The 16,064-nt window shown below is 47.9% G+C and overlaps 1 protein-coding gene across 1 annotated transcript in view; it reads left to right on the top strand.

Annotated features, from left to right (window-relative positions):
- Positions 1-16,064, top strand: part of TNN (tenascin N) — a gene marked incomplete at its 5' end in the record, with an annotated part of 41,294 nt that overhangs the window by 9,263 nt on the left and 15,967 nt on the right. The window contains 6 exons of the mRNA XM_081024840.1: positions 5,143-5,406; positions 7,490-7,753; positions 10,779-11,042; positions 12,083-12,346; positions 14,104-14,367; positions 15,505-15,768. Coding sequence (XP_080880966.1) covers positions 5,143-5,406; positions 7,490-7,753; positions 10,779-11,042; positions 12,083-12,346; positions 14,104-14,367; positions 15,505-15,768 — 1,584 coding nt within the window. The remainder of the gene's footprint in view (positions 1-5,142; positions 5,407-7,489; positions 7,754-10,778; positions 11,043-12,082; positions 12,347-14,103; positions 14,368-15,504; positions 15,769-16,064) is intronic.

Genomic DNA, 16,064 nt, shown 5'->3' with positions numbered 1-16,064 from the left:
AGCCGATTCTAGAAAAGACACAGAGTTGAAAACCTTCAGCCTGTTAACACACTCGAAGTGCATGGAAGGGCCTTTCTGAAAGGCAAGGCTTTGGAAGCAGACCGGCTTCGGAAAGCAAACGCAAGTCAGTCCACCTCCTTGCTGGGCCCTTTGCCGCTGCATTAGCTGGGTGGTTCATGAGTGCCCATGGGGAAAGCTGCTCCTCGTGCCTGTGGCAGGAGCTGGTGTGTGGACGTGTGCTGGGTGTCCCGGCACAGACTGAGGACAGCCATGTCCCACCAGCCCTGTGGTGAATCTTGTTATCACATGGAATACATTTTTCTGATATGCCTAGAGCTCTTAGTCTCTTCTGTAGACTCAACTTTGTAAGTTCACTCTTTGAAGTGGGGCTCACCTTTATTCTAACACATGCGCTCAAAGGTGAGTCCCACCTGCAAGTCTTGTCTTAAATATCTCTGACCCTGAATGGCCCTGAGACAGGTCCCACCGGGGCCACTCGTGTCTGGCAGGTGGGAAGTTGCAGCTTGCAAAGGCAGTTGGGGCAGGGGCAGAAGAGCCTGTGTCCTAGTTGAGGCTATTGCTCTGGCTTACCCATCGCTGGTTTGGCCCGCTGCAACAGCTACTGAAAGGCTTTGCTCCATGGAAAAACGGTTTATGATCACACCTCCCTTCTTGAATTTTGGTCCTGCTAAGCTGACTTCTTCCAGCCATGTGGCCTGTCATGGGGGCCAGGGGATGGTGTCCCAACGTGATCTGTGTCTGTCTTTGTGTTTGATTCCCATCCTGAGATTTATCAAGGAGAAGAACAGCTCTGTGAAGAGCCTGCTCTGGCTTAAGCTGTTAGGGGTCAAAGAGAAAGGGGGCAGAGGGTCCGGAGGTCCAGGCTGGCCCCGCCTCTCACTGATTTTAAGAGCGTGGAGAAGTCATGGCTCCTCTCGGGACGATGTCTTCGTGACCCAGGCACAGTCTGGCTCTCTGTTTCCTTCCTATCTTCCTACGCGTCATAGACAGCATGCCTTTTCCTGGTTCTCCATTCCCTGAGTGCTCTGGGACTGTGATGGGGACCAAGAGCTTCAGGGCTCGTTACTGCTTTCTCCCTCCACCTGCGTGGATGGCATGGATCTGACCCCAAAACCCTGGGCCTGTGCTGTGGGTCCCAGCAGCTCTGGTGGCAAGCACTGATCTGGGGCAGAGACAGGTGAGGGGAGGCACTTCTGGGACCCTGAGTTGTCCAGATGTGGGTCATTTTGAAACAGATGAGGGCCAGGGACTTCAAGAGGCAGCACGGTTGGGGTGTTCTCGCTCTCCTCTTCCCCACCCGCACTTTTCCTTCCTGAATGTCCCCTTGTGCAATTCAGCACTAATTTCCCCAGATTGAGCTGTCCCTTGTGCAGGCTTCTTCATTCCCCCCTTATCATGTGCAGCATCATGCTTGGCACAGGAGGGGTAACAGGTGGCCAGGGAGGACTCTCTGTGGCACACATGTGCTCCTGCACATCCTCGTAGGGGCGGCTCGAGCCTCCAGACGCCCAGGACACGCCCTGTTGATGTCTGCTCCTGACCGCACAGCTGTCCCATCCCGGGAGCCCACGCTACCCGCTACCCGTGGGGTCTGCCCAGCCCCCATCTCCCAGAAGCGACAGTCTAGGACCATTTCCTCTCTCTAGTTGTCACTCCAACTGCCAATCTACCAGTGCTGCTAGATGCAGATTGCAGGGACCTTTCAGATCACACTTTATTTTATTTATAATGTATTATTATTTGTAGTTGTAGTGGTGCCCTAAGAAAAGGCTGATTATGGTGCTGCTTAGGGGCAATGCACAGTCTTTGATAAACGGGAATGGGCTCAAGTCTGGGCCCTACCACTTAGTTTGTCCAAAAGCAAACTCTTGGTCCCATTCCACTTCTTCCTCTCCATTGCAAGCGCTCCCCTCCCTCAGGCCTCTCGTCTCTGGAAATGGTCCATTCTGCACAGTGCTGAGGTCCCACACCAACACGTCACTGTGTCCCACATCGAATCTGTCAGCAGACCCTGTCAGCTCTACCTCTGAAATCTCAGACCCCAACTTTCTCACGACTCTCATCATTGCCAAGGTGTCCACATACCTGTTGTCATCACGCACATAAAGTGTGGGAGCAGCCCACCGGTGACCTCCTCGCTTGACGTGCTACAGCCTGTCCTTTCTCCAGCAGCAGAGGGAGCCTTTGATAGCACAGGTCAGAACCTGCCCTTCTTCTGTGCGAAGTCCCTGGAGCTTCTCATCTCACTCAGTGCAAAAGCCACAGTCATTACAATGGCCTTGAAGGTTCTCCGCAGCCACCCCGCCCTCACCGCACTGACCTCACCTTGCGCCACTCAGCCCCCGCTACTCTGTCCGGATGCCCTGCCCTTCTGCTGTTTGTGGATAAGGGCCTTTGAACTTGCTGCTCCCTCCACCAGGAACGCGGTTCCTTAGATAGCACAGGGCCCATTGCCTCATTTCAGTTTTGTCTTTGTTCAAATGTACCTTCTCAGCGACACAGATCCTCCCTGATCTCCCTGTCTAAAACCACAAATACCTTTTGTTCACCATTTGCTGATCCCTTTACGTTGCCTTGTGGGACTTCCTAATACCACTTGTTTATTGCCTTGCTGCTCCAGGAGAATGTAAGCTCCATCACAGAGTCTTTATCTTGTTCACTGCTTAGGTTAGTTTGCAAGGGCTGCTGTAACAAAGTACCCAAACCTGGGTGGCTTAAAACAATAGAAATGTATTGTCCCACAGTTGTGGAGCCTAGAAGTCTGAAATCAGGGTGTCAGCAGGGCCACGCTGTCTCTGACATCTCTAGGGGAGAGCCTTCCTTGCCTCTTCTAGCTCCTGGTGTCTGTTGGCAATCCTTGGCAACCATTAGCTGGTAGGTGCAGCATGTGGTCACGTGGCCACCTTCTCCCTGTGTTTCCTCACACTGTCTTCCCTCTGTGTGCATGTGTCTCTGTGTCCAATGGCCCCTTTTATAAGGAAACCAGTCATATTGGATTAGGCTGACCCTAATGATCTCATTTTCACTTGATTGTCTCTAGAAAGCCCCTATTTCTAACTAAAGTCACTTTCTAAGGTGCTGAGGGTTAGCACTTCAACATATTTTTGGGGATGGGGAGCTACTATTTAAGTCATCACACTGCTGAATCCCCAGCTCCAAATAGGCACTCAGTGAATACTTGCGGAATGAGTCAGTACCACCATTTACTGGCTGAGTGACCTTGGGCAAGTCATCTAACCTCTGTTAGCCTGGCATATAGTTAGTGCTCTAAAAATAGTAACTATTATTAATTTTCCAAACTAGTCCCTGGGGAATCTGATAAATGCCTGTGTCATTGCTATGAGGTTTGATAAAATAATGTGTGAAAAGCACGTAGCACTTAGTATGTGCTCAATAAACGGCAAGTGATTTATTAAATAAAATACACACTGCCTCTGGTGATGGCACGTTTACATTTCCTTGCACACAATTAAACACTGTCACTGTGCTCTAGAAGGGTGTGTCAGAATTGATGTTAAAAAATACACCTATGTAAAGTTGTAACTTCTCTGCCGGAATCCCTGGGCCAAGAGAACTAGAGCAGGATGGGAGGAAGGAAAAATGCTTAGATTTCTGAGAGTAAGGAACCGTCTTGTGTGTCTTTACCAATCTGTGTGTGGGGAGGGTTCTCGTGGAATGTCTCAGCTTTGCTCTGTGCAGCGTCTTTACCTGTGACTTTGACAGATGCCCTCAGATAGCTTACCTACTAGGTTTGCAAATGATAAGCTGGAAAGGAAATTGGTCATGTTGAGTGAATGACTAAATTACCATGCTTCCTCCAAAATTAGACCTAGCCGAATAACCAGCTCTAATGCATCTTTTGGAGCAAAAATTAATATAAGACCTGGTCTTATTTTACTATAATATAACACTGGGTCTTTAATATAATATAATATAATATAATATAATATAATATAATATAATATAATATAATACCAGGTCTTACATTAATTTTTGCTCCAAAAGACGCATTAGAGCTGATTGTTCAGCTAGGCCTTATTTTGGGGGAAACAGGGTATAAGTGGAGTGCATAAGATAAAATATAATAAGGATAAATGTTGGATTCAGGAAATGCATTATATATGCATAAAACGGGGAAGATGTGGCTTAACGTGGACGCTCCAACCTTTGATATGGATCAGAGACACCTGTCGAGTTTTGAGTATATACTTATTTGTTTTTTAGTAGAGACGTCAGGGCTCATCTGAGACCTTCTACAGTAGACTCTCCTGTGGTATTCAGTAGGTGCTGAAAGCTGACAAATGTTGAGAAGCCTTGGTAGCAGGCACATGTGTGGAAAACCTTAGGGGTGTTCAGAGGCTGTGGGCTGAGCATTTGGTGTTGGGAGCACAGTGTGTAGGAGGACATGGAGGGTATACTGGTCTGGGTTGGTCCTTCTAGAACATAAACGCCACATGGACGGCATTTTCTGATTGTTTTGTTCATCGGTCACTCCTCGGTGCCATTATACTCCATGGACGACAATGAATTGTTAAATGAATGAACTGAGTTTTGGGGATTTTTCTCTGAACCGGAAAAGAAAGGAGCCTGTTGAGATGTAAGTGCCAGGTCATAAATTATAATTTGAAGTATATGATACCATACCAACCATACCCCATACCAAACCATACCATACCCCACCCCACCCCATACCATACCATACCATACCATAAGTCTAGAAGGTGGAGAGGTAAAGCTGTTTTGATTAGAGGAGAATTAGGAGGAGATGGTAGCCACTCTTGACTCCTTGCCGGATGGTCTCCTGGAAGAGGAGTCAGGCGTACGCATCTTAGATGCCTACCAAGGGTAGGCACCCTTGAAGGAGTTACACTTCAGGCAGCTACACTCGGAGCTTCATCGAATGTGCTCTGTGGTCTGAAATGGAAGCGATTGTTTCGTCCATCAGGAAGCCCTTTCTCAGCTTAGGGTTCAAGCAGAGACTGTCCCCCTGTCACAGATGCTGCCGAGACTTTCTTGCGTTGTGCAACTAGGTCACCCCGATGAACTAGATCTTGAAGCAGCTGTGATCTTGACCAGCCAAATGGCTTCTCTTAAGTTTTTTTCTCGTCTATTTTTATGAAGAAATTGATAGCCCCACCAACGTGGTCACTGACCGAGTGACAGAAGGCACGGCGGTGGTGTCCTGGGACCCCGTCCAGGCTGTCATAGACAAGTACGTGGTGCGCTACTCCTCCGCGGATGGGGAGACCAAGGACACGGCAGTGCCCAGGGAGCAGAGCAGCACCGTCCTGACGGGCCTGAAGCCGGGAGAGGCGTACAGAGTCTACGTGTGGGCCGAGAGGGGCCACCAGGAGAGCAAGAAGGCGGGCACCGAGGCCCTCACAGGTGACGGGAGGACAGGAGCACGACCAGGGTTCCTCGCGCCAGGGAGAAGCTGGTTTCTGAATCGGGAGGCTGCTGCCCACCTGGCCGCAGCTGTTTTGTTTGTAAGGGTTGGGGTGGGGAGTAGCAAAAGCAATTTCAAATTTCATAGTTATAAGTTTCTTCCTTTTGAACCTAAAACGAAAGAGAGCAGCCTTTTTATCTGATCCAGAAGGTCATAGTTATTTAGGTTGGAATTCCACATGCAGCTCCCTCCGAGTAGAGTAACACTTCCTAATTTTCATTTTCTGGACGTGAAAACTAAAAATATTTGTCTGGCAGTGAATTTGAATGCGTATCTCAGTTGGCAGCGACTGTACAGGCACTTTGCGTGTAATCTGGAGCTCTCTGTCAGGCCGTGGAGACAGCTTACCTCCTGAATCAGCATTCACCAAATGTACCGATTCTGCCTGGAAGCCTTCAGAAACCATGAGGGTCTGCATACTTCACCCAGTGGTTCTGCTCCGCTCTAGCCTGCAGGTGTCCCGACACTGCACGGGGCATAGCCCTCCTCTGGCACCGTCCCTGAATTCAGAGACGCCTGATCCTGGGGGTCCCTCGAGGTTCCAAACACTTGTAGGAAATCAGAGCAAAGGATTCCCTTATTGGCTGGGCTCTGTTCTGGACGGTCACTTAGTACGGAGACTCTAAGAGAAGCAGGTGATTAGGTACAAATATGGTTTCAGAAGCTCGACTGTCCATTTTAATCCCAGCTCTATTGTTTACTAGCTGAGTGGTTTGGGACAAGTTACTTTCCTTCTGTTCCTCAGATTCTTATCTGTGAACTGAGCATATGAATGTCTCCATTGTAGGGATCTTATGAGGGTTACGTGAGCTAATGCAGGTAAGTGCCTGACACATAGCGAGTGCTGCATAGTGAGTATTTCTTAGAATGTATCTTAGTCTGCTTGATCTGCTATAAAAAATTACCTGGATTGTGTGGCTTAAAGAACAGAAATTTATTTCTCATAGTGCTGGAGCCTGGAGTAGTAAAGCCAGCTCAGAATCCCAGGCGCACACTGTTTGTCCTTATATGTCAGCCGTCTCTGCTGCATTCTGAACTCTGCTTCTGAATGCAAGTCACCTCCCTGCACTGTGTCCCTGACCTGGCTGCACTGAAGCTGCTCTCACAGGAAGCGCAGGCTTTGGAGGAGGCAGTTTTGGAAAAGGGAGAATAAAGGCATGCTCATCATGCACCCAGGATCTTGGATTTTTGACTCTGTAAGCGTTTACATTTTGAGGAGAACGTACTATTTCATACCTCCAACGTTATTCCTCTAATGTTTCATACCTCCAGTTTTGTTATTTGCAATAACAAAAGGCTCATATTTAAACTTTTTCTATGAATATCTCATTTATTATTCACCATAACGTATTAGACAGGAACTGAGATTTCCCTCTTCATAGAGATGAGGAGACCGAGACTTAAATTATACAGCTTGTCCAAAGCTAGCAACCTGAAACAGGGGAGCCCCGGTTCTAACACAGTTTAATCACATAGACACCCTATCAATTCTACAAGTAGGATTATTTTTTAATCAGCTCAGACCTCAAATACTGTTAATTAAAAACTCTCCTGGTTCTCTGGCCACAAACATAATGTTTTGTATGAAAGAACTAGCAGCCTCCACTTCTAGAATAATGCTCTTCCCCAAGAAAATATTAAAGCTGATACAGAGATTTATCAAAGTATAATTTGCTGCAGGTAGAAGGAATCAGGAATTTAAGGAGTATGTTCTATAATCCAGAGGAAAGGAGAAATTTGTATATGAAGACCAATTCTTTTTATGCCAAGGCAGCTTGTGGGAAAAGCTGATAGAATGAGACTTTATGGTGGCTTTGTCTGAACAGCCTACTTCTCATGGAATACTGTTAGCTCATTCTTGGAATTTCAGGCCACTTGTTTAACTAAACCTTTAAGCTATCTCAATCACTGGCATATAGCAGTCTCTGATATTTATCGAGGTCATCAGTTTAGTTGTGTGTATACTGGCCTTTCACAAACTGGACAGTTGCTAAATGCTATACTCTTTCATTTCCCTTAAAGAAATCGACAGCCCCAGAAACCTGGTGACCGACCGAGTGACGGAGACCACGGCCACCGTTTCCTGGGACCTGGTGCAGGCCATGATTGACAGATACATGGTGCGCTACACCTCCCCCAATGGAGACACCAGGGAGGTTCCCGTGGGGAAGGAGCAGAGCAGCACCGTCCTGACGGGCCTGAGGCCGGGCGTGGAGTACATGGTCCACGTGTGGGCCGAGAAGGGGGACCGGGAGAGCAGGAAGGCCGACACCAAGGCCCCGACAGGTAATGGAGCTTGCATGGTGACTGTGTCACTGATAAGCTCATGGTCTGTCTAGGGTGGTTTTTCTTCTCCGACCGTGGCATAAGGGGAGGTTTTATGAGAGATCAGGTTGGTACCCTTCTGCAGTAAATTGTGTGCTCCTTCCGTCCATTTAATGGCTTCTCTTAGAATGCGTGACTCATCTCGTAGTCTCCAAACTAATTTTGAGCGGTAAGATGGATGTCATAGCTCCAAATCCTCTGTTCTCTGCCCGTGTACCTTCTTTGTTTCTCACGCACTGAATGCTTCACCCTGATAAGTAATAAGCATGAAGAAACACAAACAAGTATCCTGCTGAGGGAGCCAGGCTTGGCGATTGTGATCCAAAAGCAAGCTTTCCCACCCTCCTCACCTGTTTCAGCCCTTTCTGTGGAGCTTGACTTTGTTTCTGCCCTTTGAATGAACACATTAGGCTGATGTTTTATGAGCTGGAATATTTTATTTGCTTAAAATATGCAAATATCTCATCACTTTTAGTCCCCAAAACATATCTTTTAGTAATTAAAATGCCCACACCCATGTAATCGTACATACTTCATTTAGCACTAAAGTTTGTCATGTCCATCAGCCTGGCCATTGGGGACTCACCTCCTGTCACGGGGAGGGAGTGTGCTAGGCTTCTCTTTATTTCCCTTCTTGCACTTCAAGCATTGTCCTTCCAGCATCGAACTGTTTTTTCTGACCCATTTATGTTTGGCACAGCTGGGAGGGAGGGAGGCAGGGAGGGAACGAGGGAGGTAAAGGGTCAGGAAGAAGGAGAGATGAGGGGTCTGCAAGGAGGAGAGGCAAGAGGTCATGGAAGTTCTTGACTGTAACGGTTGTACCGGCTTGGGCGTGTCATGGGCCCTGACAAGTGTTAACCTTTTTCTCTCATGGGACACTTCTGTGAGCTGTTCAGAGACAGCTAATCTGTCCTTGTCTCCTGGGACCTCTCACTGCAGAGGTCCTGTGTGCAAGCACCTCTGTCCTGCTGGCCTCCTACTCCCTTTCCTCTGCCCACATAACTGGCGGTGCACTCAGTGCCTTTCTGAGGGGGCACCTCACCCCTCCTGGTGATCCTCTTGGACAGCTTCTAAAGTAGCCCCAGGTAGGCTCTCCATTGCTTGTCCCACATCTGGTCCCTGGGGAATGTGAACACGTCTTTTGTCCAATCCACGGATGTCTCTGGCAGCATACACGGCTACAGCATACACGGCTCCAGCATACACGGCTCCAGCATACACGGCTCCAGCATGCACGGCTCCAGCATACACAGCTCCAGCATACACGGCCTCTCACGGCTCCCATCAGAGCAACCGGCCTTTTCCTCACCTCTTAGCTATTTCAGGCACCAGCCCATGGGGTTTCCCAAGCAGGATTTCTCAGCTGAGGTCCGACTGATGTTTTGGGCCGGATGACTCTTTATTGCCGGAGTCTGTCTGGTGCACTGTAGAATGCTTAGCAACACCCCTGGCCTCTGCCCATTAGAAACCAGTAGCCTCCCCCTCCCACACTGCATTGTGACGATCAAGAATGTCTCCAGGGGGCGCTGCTTAGCTCAGTTGGTTAGAGCGTGGTGCCCTTAACAACAAGGTTGTCCGTTCAATTCCCCACGTGGGCCACGAGCTGTGCCATCCACAACTAGGTTGAAACAACTACTTGACTTGGAGCCGATGGGTTCTGGAAAAACACACTTAAAATAAAAAAAAGGTAAAAAAAAAAGAAAAAAAAGAATGTCTCCAGATGAATGCCAGTGCCCTCTGGTTGAGAACCACTGCTCTCAAGTATACAGAACAAGCTCTGTGAGGGGTCCCATTGCAATTCAAGGCATGGGTCTTGTCCATGATTCACAGTGAAGCTCTCCAAACAAATCCGCTCTCGAAGTCCTACCTCTTTGGCCTCTGCTCTTTCATAGTCTGGAGCTGGTTGGTCAGACAAGAGCCACAAAACTGGTGGTCCTGCCTTGGGTATGGGCCCTGAGGTTGGAATGTAGATACCAGTTTTCGAGCGTTTAGTTCCCTCTAAACCAAGCTAAGGATAGTTCTACTTTAACATACTATTGCACATGTGGGCTAAGGCCTAGGAGCAACGACTTTAGGGAAATGGCTTTTCCAGTGAACTATTTACAACGAAGAAATGCCATGGCTTTCTTGGTGACTGCATTTTAAATACCTTCTGTGTATGTGTGTGGTATGAAAGAGCATAATCTCTTACACTCATAAAATATTAATGAACTGGTATCATTAATAATAGCTTATGGTCACCGGGCATCAGCTCTATGCCAGGGCCTGTCTTAGGGGTATGTCATTAATTCATATAATACAACAGCTCTGTAGGATAGACTCTAATATCATTTCCCCCTGCATCCCCCCAATCCCTACTTTTTTTTTTTTTTTTTTTTTTTTGCCGTGAAGGAAATTCAGGCACAGAGACTGGTTTGCCCTCAATTGCACTTTGAATTGTAGAGTGACAATCCTGTGGCTTTAGGCTGTAGACACTGTGCCACATTAACATTTTCATGGCCCCTTTTCTGCATGACGGTTTATAGCTTGGTTTTCAGAGCTACCCAGAGAGCTATGTGTAGTAACTTTTAACAACTTCATTTTACAAATGCAGAGACGTGAAATGACTTGCCCAAGGTCACAGAACAACTCAGGAATGTATGAAATTCGATGCATGCATGGAATATAGTGTTCCTCTGAACCGTAAAGCCCATCCAGCCCGAACCCAGATTTGCAGATGAGGATCCTGACGCCCTGCCAGAGGCAGCTGACTTGTCCAGGGTCACAGCTCTTCTGGCCTGGACTTGGTGCTCATTCTACTCTTAGTGCCGCCTCCGGGAGGACCCCAGAGTCCAGCTGTGGAGAGAAGGTCTATGTCCGTGACCCAACTGGAAACCAGTGTACGGGAAGGGAAATCATAAGAACAGGAAACTACCTCACCCCAAGGAACATGGCTACAAGATCTCACTCTGTTAATACTGTTTACTGATCATCATTTTCCTTTCAGATATTGACAGCCCCAGGAACCTGGTGACTGACCGGGTGACGGAGACCACGGCCACCGTCTCCTGGGACCCGGTGCAGGCCGTGATTGACAGGTACATGGTGCGCTACACCTCCCCCGATGGAGACACCAGGGAGGTTCCCGTGGGGAAGGAGCAGAGCAGCACCGTCCTGACGGGCCTGAGGCCGGGCGTGGAGTACACGGTCCACGTGTGGGCGGAGAAGGGGGACCGGGAGAGCAGGAAGGCCGACACCAAGGCCCCGACAGGTAAGAGAAAGATGGTCAATTGGAATTGGAATTGGATTTTGAGTGTGTGGATTTGAATGTACATGGTAGCAAAAGACGTGGCCTGAGTTGAGAGATTACAAAGCAAGTCTTAAAAATCAAAAAGGACAGCCAGTCTAGTGGTGATCTCCATGAGCAGCTCAGCTGTCCCCTGACAGTGATGGGCTGTTCACAAAACCCTCGACCCACTAGAAGGGAAACATAAGGTTGTGCAGTAGCCGTGTTTATAGCAGACTCAGCAGAGACGTTCGGAGGATGTGGTCATTGCAATGCTTATAATAATACTGTTTTTTTTTTCAATTGGGGAATATTGGGGAACAGTGTGTTTCTCCAGAGCCCATCAGCTCTAAGTCGTTGTCTTTCAATCTAGCTGTGGGGGGACGGTGCAACTCACCTCCAAATACAGTTGCTGTTTTCAATCTTTAATTGCAGGGGTAGCAGCCTACCGTCCCAATGTGGGAATTGAACCAGCAACCTTGTTGTTGAGAGCTCGCCCTTTTACCAACTGAGCCATCCAGCCACCCCTCTGCCAGCTCAGCAGCAGCTCTTTGTCTTCAATCTAGTTGTGGAGGGCGCAGCTCAGTGGCCCATGTGGGAATCAAACCATCGACCCTGTCGCTCTGAGCTCACGCTCTAACCAACTGAGCTACCCAGCTGCTCCAATAATATTTTTAGAATGATCACCTGTGAAGTAGCCCTTGCTAAGATGATAAATTAGGTACCCTGAACGTCATGGCAGATGTTTGATTGATTGTTTCGATGTACCATAACGTAGCTAGGAAGACATCGGTCCTCCCACATTGTAGGGAGCTGAAAGTATGTCAAGTTTGTAACGGGTAGTCCTTTGCAATTGAGAACTAGGGGCTACTTTCTCCCTTGACTCCCACTCATGGAGAGACTCAGTATGGGATTACCATTGCCTTGTGCCAAGGGACCTCTAGCAGGTGAAGTCAAGGTGATGGGCTGGTGGGTATCTCTTCCATGGCTTCAAAACTTAAGCTTCTCCAAACATTTTCTTAAAGAAATTGACAGCCCCCAAAACCTGGTGACCGACCGGGTGACAGAGACCACGGCCACCATCTCCTGGGACCTGGTGCAGGCCGTGATTGACAGGTACATGGTGCGCTACACCTCCCCGGATGGAGACACCAGGGAGGTTCCCGTGGGGAAGGAGCAGAGCAGCACCGTCCTGACGGGCCTGAGGCCGGGCGTGGAGTACACGGTCCACGTGTGGGCCGAGAAGGGGGACCGGGAGAGCAGGAAGGCCGACACCAAGGCCCCGACAGGTAATGGAGCCTCGTTCTTTGGGAATGTAAGACCTGCCATGCTAAACCTATGGCTGGTCAAGTTTAGTTTTCCTGCTCTGACACTGGCAGAATCGGTGAGTTATAGAAGAGCAGCGTGGTAGACTTCTCACCAAACTACACACACCTTCCCTCACTTTCCTTTCACATGTTATCTCAAAATGAGGAGCTCATATTTGGCCTCATACGTTGGTTTTTGTAAAGATAAATGGTGAGTAGTCCTATCCATCTACCGTTCTCCCAATTGTGTATTTCCTTTGTGATCAATTATTAAATATTTCTTTTTGAAAAGAAAAAATATGAAGAAACATATTTTATATGTTTCCTAAAATATATGTTAGGATCTGTGAGTTAAGTACTTTAGGGAAGTGGCTTTTGCTGCAATCTCTTTGGAACAAGGAAGGGTGATTGCTTTCTTAGTGGATGAATCCTCTATTGAGTACTCTGTGCTCTGTTCTGAGGGCTCTGAGGTTGCACTAATATATAAGAACATTTCATAATTTTTAAAGCTCTTTCATCTGCTTCCTCATTTTTAAAGAACAGATTTATTGAGATGTAATTTATGTACCGTAGAATTCACCCTTTTTAAGTGTACAATTCAGTGGTATTTTTAGTATACTCAGAGCTGTGTATCCATCTCCACTACTTAATTCAGAACATTTTCACCACCCTAAAAAGGGTGAAAAGTCATTCCCCATCCCCACTTCCTCCAGCCCTAGGAAATACTGCTTTCTATCATTACATATTTCCTTGTTCTGCACATTTCATGTAGACGCGTTCATACAATATGAGTATGTGGCCTTTTGTGACTGGCCTTTCGCTCACTAAGCATGATATTTTCAAGATTCACCCATGTTGTAGCTTGTATCCATACTTCATTTTATTGGTGAGTAATATTCCATTGTATGGATATAACATGTTTTGTTTATCCATTTGTCAAGTTGATGGGCATTTTGGTTGTTTCCACTTTCTGGCTATTATGAATAATGCTGATGTGAACATTGGTGTACAGATTTTTATGTGGACATGTTTTCAGTCCTTTTGGGCAAATACCTAGGAATGGAATTTCTGGGTCACGTGGTAACTCTGTGTTTAGTTTTTTGAGGAACAGCCGGATTGTTTCCAGAGTGGTGGCATTATTTCACATTCCCACCAGCAATGAATGAGAGTTACATTCCTCAGTTACTTGGTCCTCAGGGGAACTTGTTGAGATGGGTAGAGTAGGAATCCATATTTCCATTTGATAGTTCAGAAACAACTTCAAGCACATGTGTGTGATCTCTACAAGTCACAAAATTAACTGATGGTTCATGAGTCAGATTTGTGGCATATTCATGGAGTATTATGGTACCTTAAACTCTACTTAGTAGGCCCACATTTTACAGATGAGGAAACAGGCCCAGCCCGAGGCAGCAGGTTGTTCAAGGCCATAGCTGGCTGATAGCAGAGCTGGACCTCGATGTCTGGTCTGCTGGCTCCAGCCAGGGCTCGACCTGCCCCTCTGCTGTGTCTCTCGGCTGCAACTAGAACCCACCTAGCTCTTCTGAGCAGTGCTCTTTCTGCTGTCCTGTGCTGCCTCCTTGAGGACCCAAGAGTCCAGCTGTGGAGAGAAGGTCTGTGTCCATGACACACTGAAAACCAGTGTACGGGAAGGGAAACCCTAAGAACAAGAAGCTGCCTCCCCTGAGCACCACAGTGTCACTTTTTGGTGTTTGTTAATACTGCACTTTTTCTTTCAGACATCGACAGCCCAACAAACCTGGTGACTGACCGGGTGACGGAGACCACGGCCACCGTCTCCTGGGACCCGGTGCAGGCCGTGATTGACAGGTACATGGTGCGCTACACCTCCCCCGATGGAGACACCAGGGAGGTTCCCGTGGGGAAGGAGCAGAGCAGCACCGTCCTGACGGGCCTGAGGCCGGGCGTGGAGTACACGGTCCACGTGTGGGCGGAGAAGGGGGACCGGGAGAGCAGGAAGGCCGACACCAACGCCTCAACAGGTAATGGAGCCTCGTTCTTTGGGAATGTAAGACCTGTCATGCTAAACCTATGGCTGGTCAAGTTTAGTTTTCCTGCTCTGACACTGGCAGAATTGATAAATTATGGAAGAGCAGAGTGGGGTTGCTTATAGTAGATTGTATACACCTTCCCTCACTTCCCTTGAACCAGTTTCCTTAAGAGTCAGGTCCTCCTGCCATCTGCGAACTACAGTTTTGCCACGTTGGGATGGTCATGTCGAGCCACTGTTCCTCTGAATACATGAATCTCTTCTCGTAGACAGAGTTGAGGGTCTCCTACTGAGTTTGTGAGTGGGAACAGAAAATGAAAATCAAATGATGTTAATATTAATAATACTATGTTGAAAATTCACCTTTGTGAAAGTAAACTTGACATCTATCAGAGAAAGTAGATGTCCGTGGTTTGCTTTACTATGAATGAATCATGATAATTTTGGTTTTGAGGGTAAGGATGACTTCTATGTTGTATTCTTATCTTATTGTGAAATAGATGTGTGACCATGTAATTCTATGGTGATTTAACCAGCAAATCAGCATTACAAGTGAATCGGTGATATTGTGAAGGACATTAAAAACAGGTTTTCGTTTTTGCTGATTCACTTAACAACGTGTGTTGAGAACTCTCCATTTGCCAGGTCCTCTGCTAGGCAGTGGGAAGCCCCAGGGGCATAGGACATAGCCTCCTCTTCTAGGATTTGCATCTGGCTGGTAGAACCTTCTTGTATGAAATGGGAGGTCTTCATTGCTGTGATGCTGGAAACAGTATTATTAGCAGCTTGTGAACAGGGACCATGTCTTCTTCAACTGGACCCCATACACTGCCCAGCTATATGCCTTGTACATAGTGGGAGTTCGACGTACACCTAGTAAATGAATTAAGAGATGTGTTTTGCTAAATCTTGGTAGAGGTAATGGTGTGGGTGTTCAGATTTTGGTCCACTGTGCTTTCTCCTTGAGGAGCCAAAGTCGACCTGAGGAGAGAACACGTATGTCCACGAAGCAGTGAGAGCATACAGGATAGAAAAACGTGAAAGGGTCTCGCCCCAAGCAAAATGGCCATGAGTTTCGATACTTTCTGGCCCATTAACAGTGCATGTTGAGCAACACTTTTTCTTTTAGACATTGAAAGTCCCAGGAACCTGGTGACTGACCGGGTGACGGAGACCACGGCCACCGTCTCCTGGGACCCGGTGCAGGCCGTGATTGACAGGTACATGGTGCGCTACACCTCCCCCGATGGAGACACCAGGGAGGTTCCCGTGGGGAAGGAGCAGAGCAGCATCGTCCTGACGGGCCTGAGGCCGGGCGTGGAGTACACGGTCCACGTGTGGGCCGAGAAGGGGGACCGGGAGAGCAGGAAGGCCGACACCAAGGCCCGGACAGGTACTGTGAGGCACCGGGACATAGCACCCTTCACGTGTGTCAGGAAAGAGTATTCCACCATAACTGGGGGTGGGGAGAAGAGCCAGGAAGGCAGTTCTTTCACCTGAGGACTTTCTTCAAAGGGGTTCTTTTTTTTTTGCCTTTTGAGGTAATATGTTGACAGTTCAGATTAAGATGAAAGAGGGTAGGAGAAACGATGTCAAAGTAAGACTGTGTGACTCTGCAAGGTGGTCCTGCAAAGGTAGCCTCCCTGGCCACCCCCTCCAGCCGCCCAGCTCCCCGGATATGAGGAGCTG

Source organism: Rhinolophus hipposideros, assembly GCF_964194185.1.
Source record: "Rhinolophus hipposideros genome assembly, chromosome: 19".
NCBI lineage: Eukaryota > Metazoa > Chordata > Mammalia > Chiroptera > Rhinolophidae > Rhinolophus > Rhinolophus hipposideros.
Note: the sequence above shows the minus strand (reverse complement) of the source record. Positions and strands in the feature narration are given on the sequence as shown.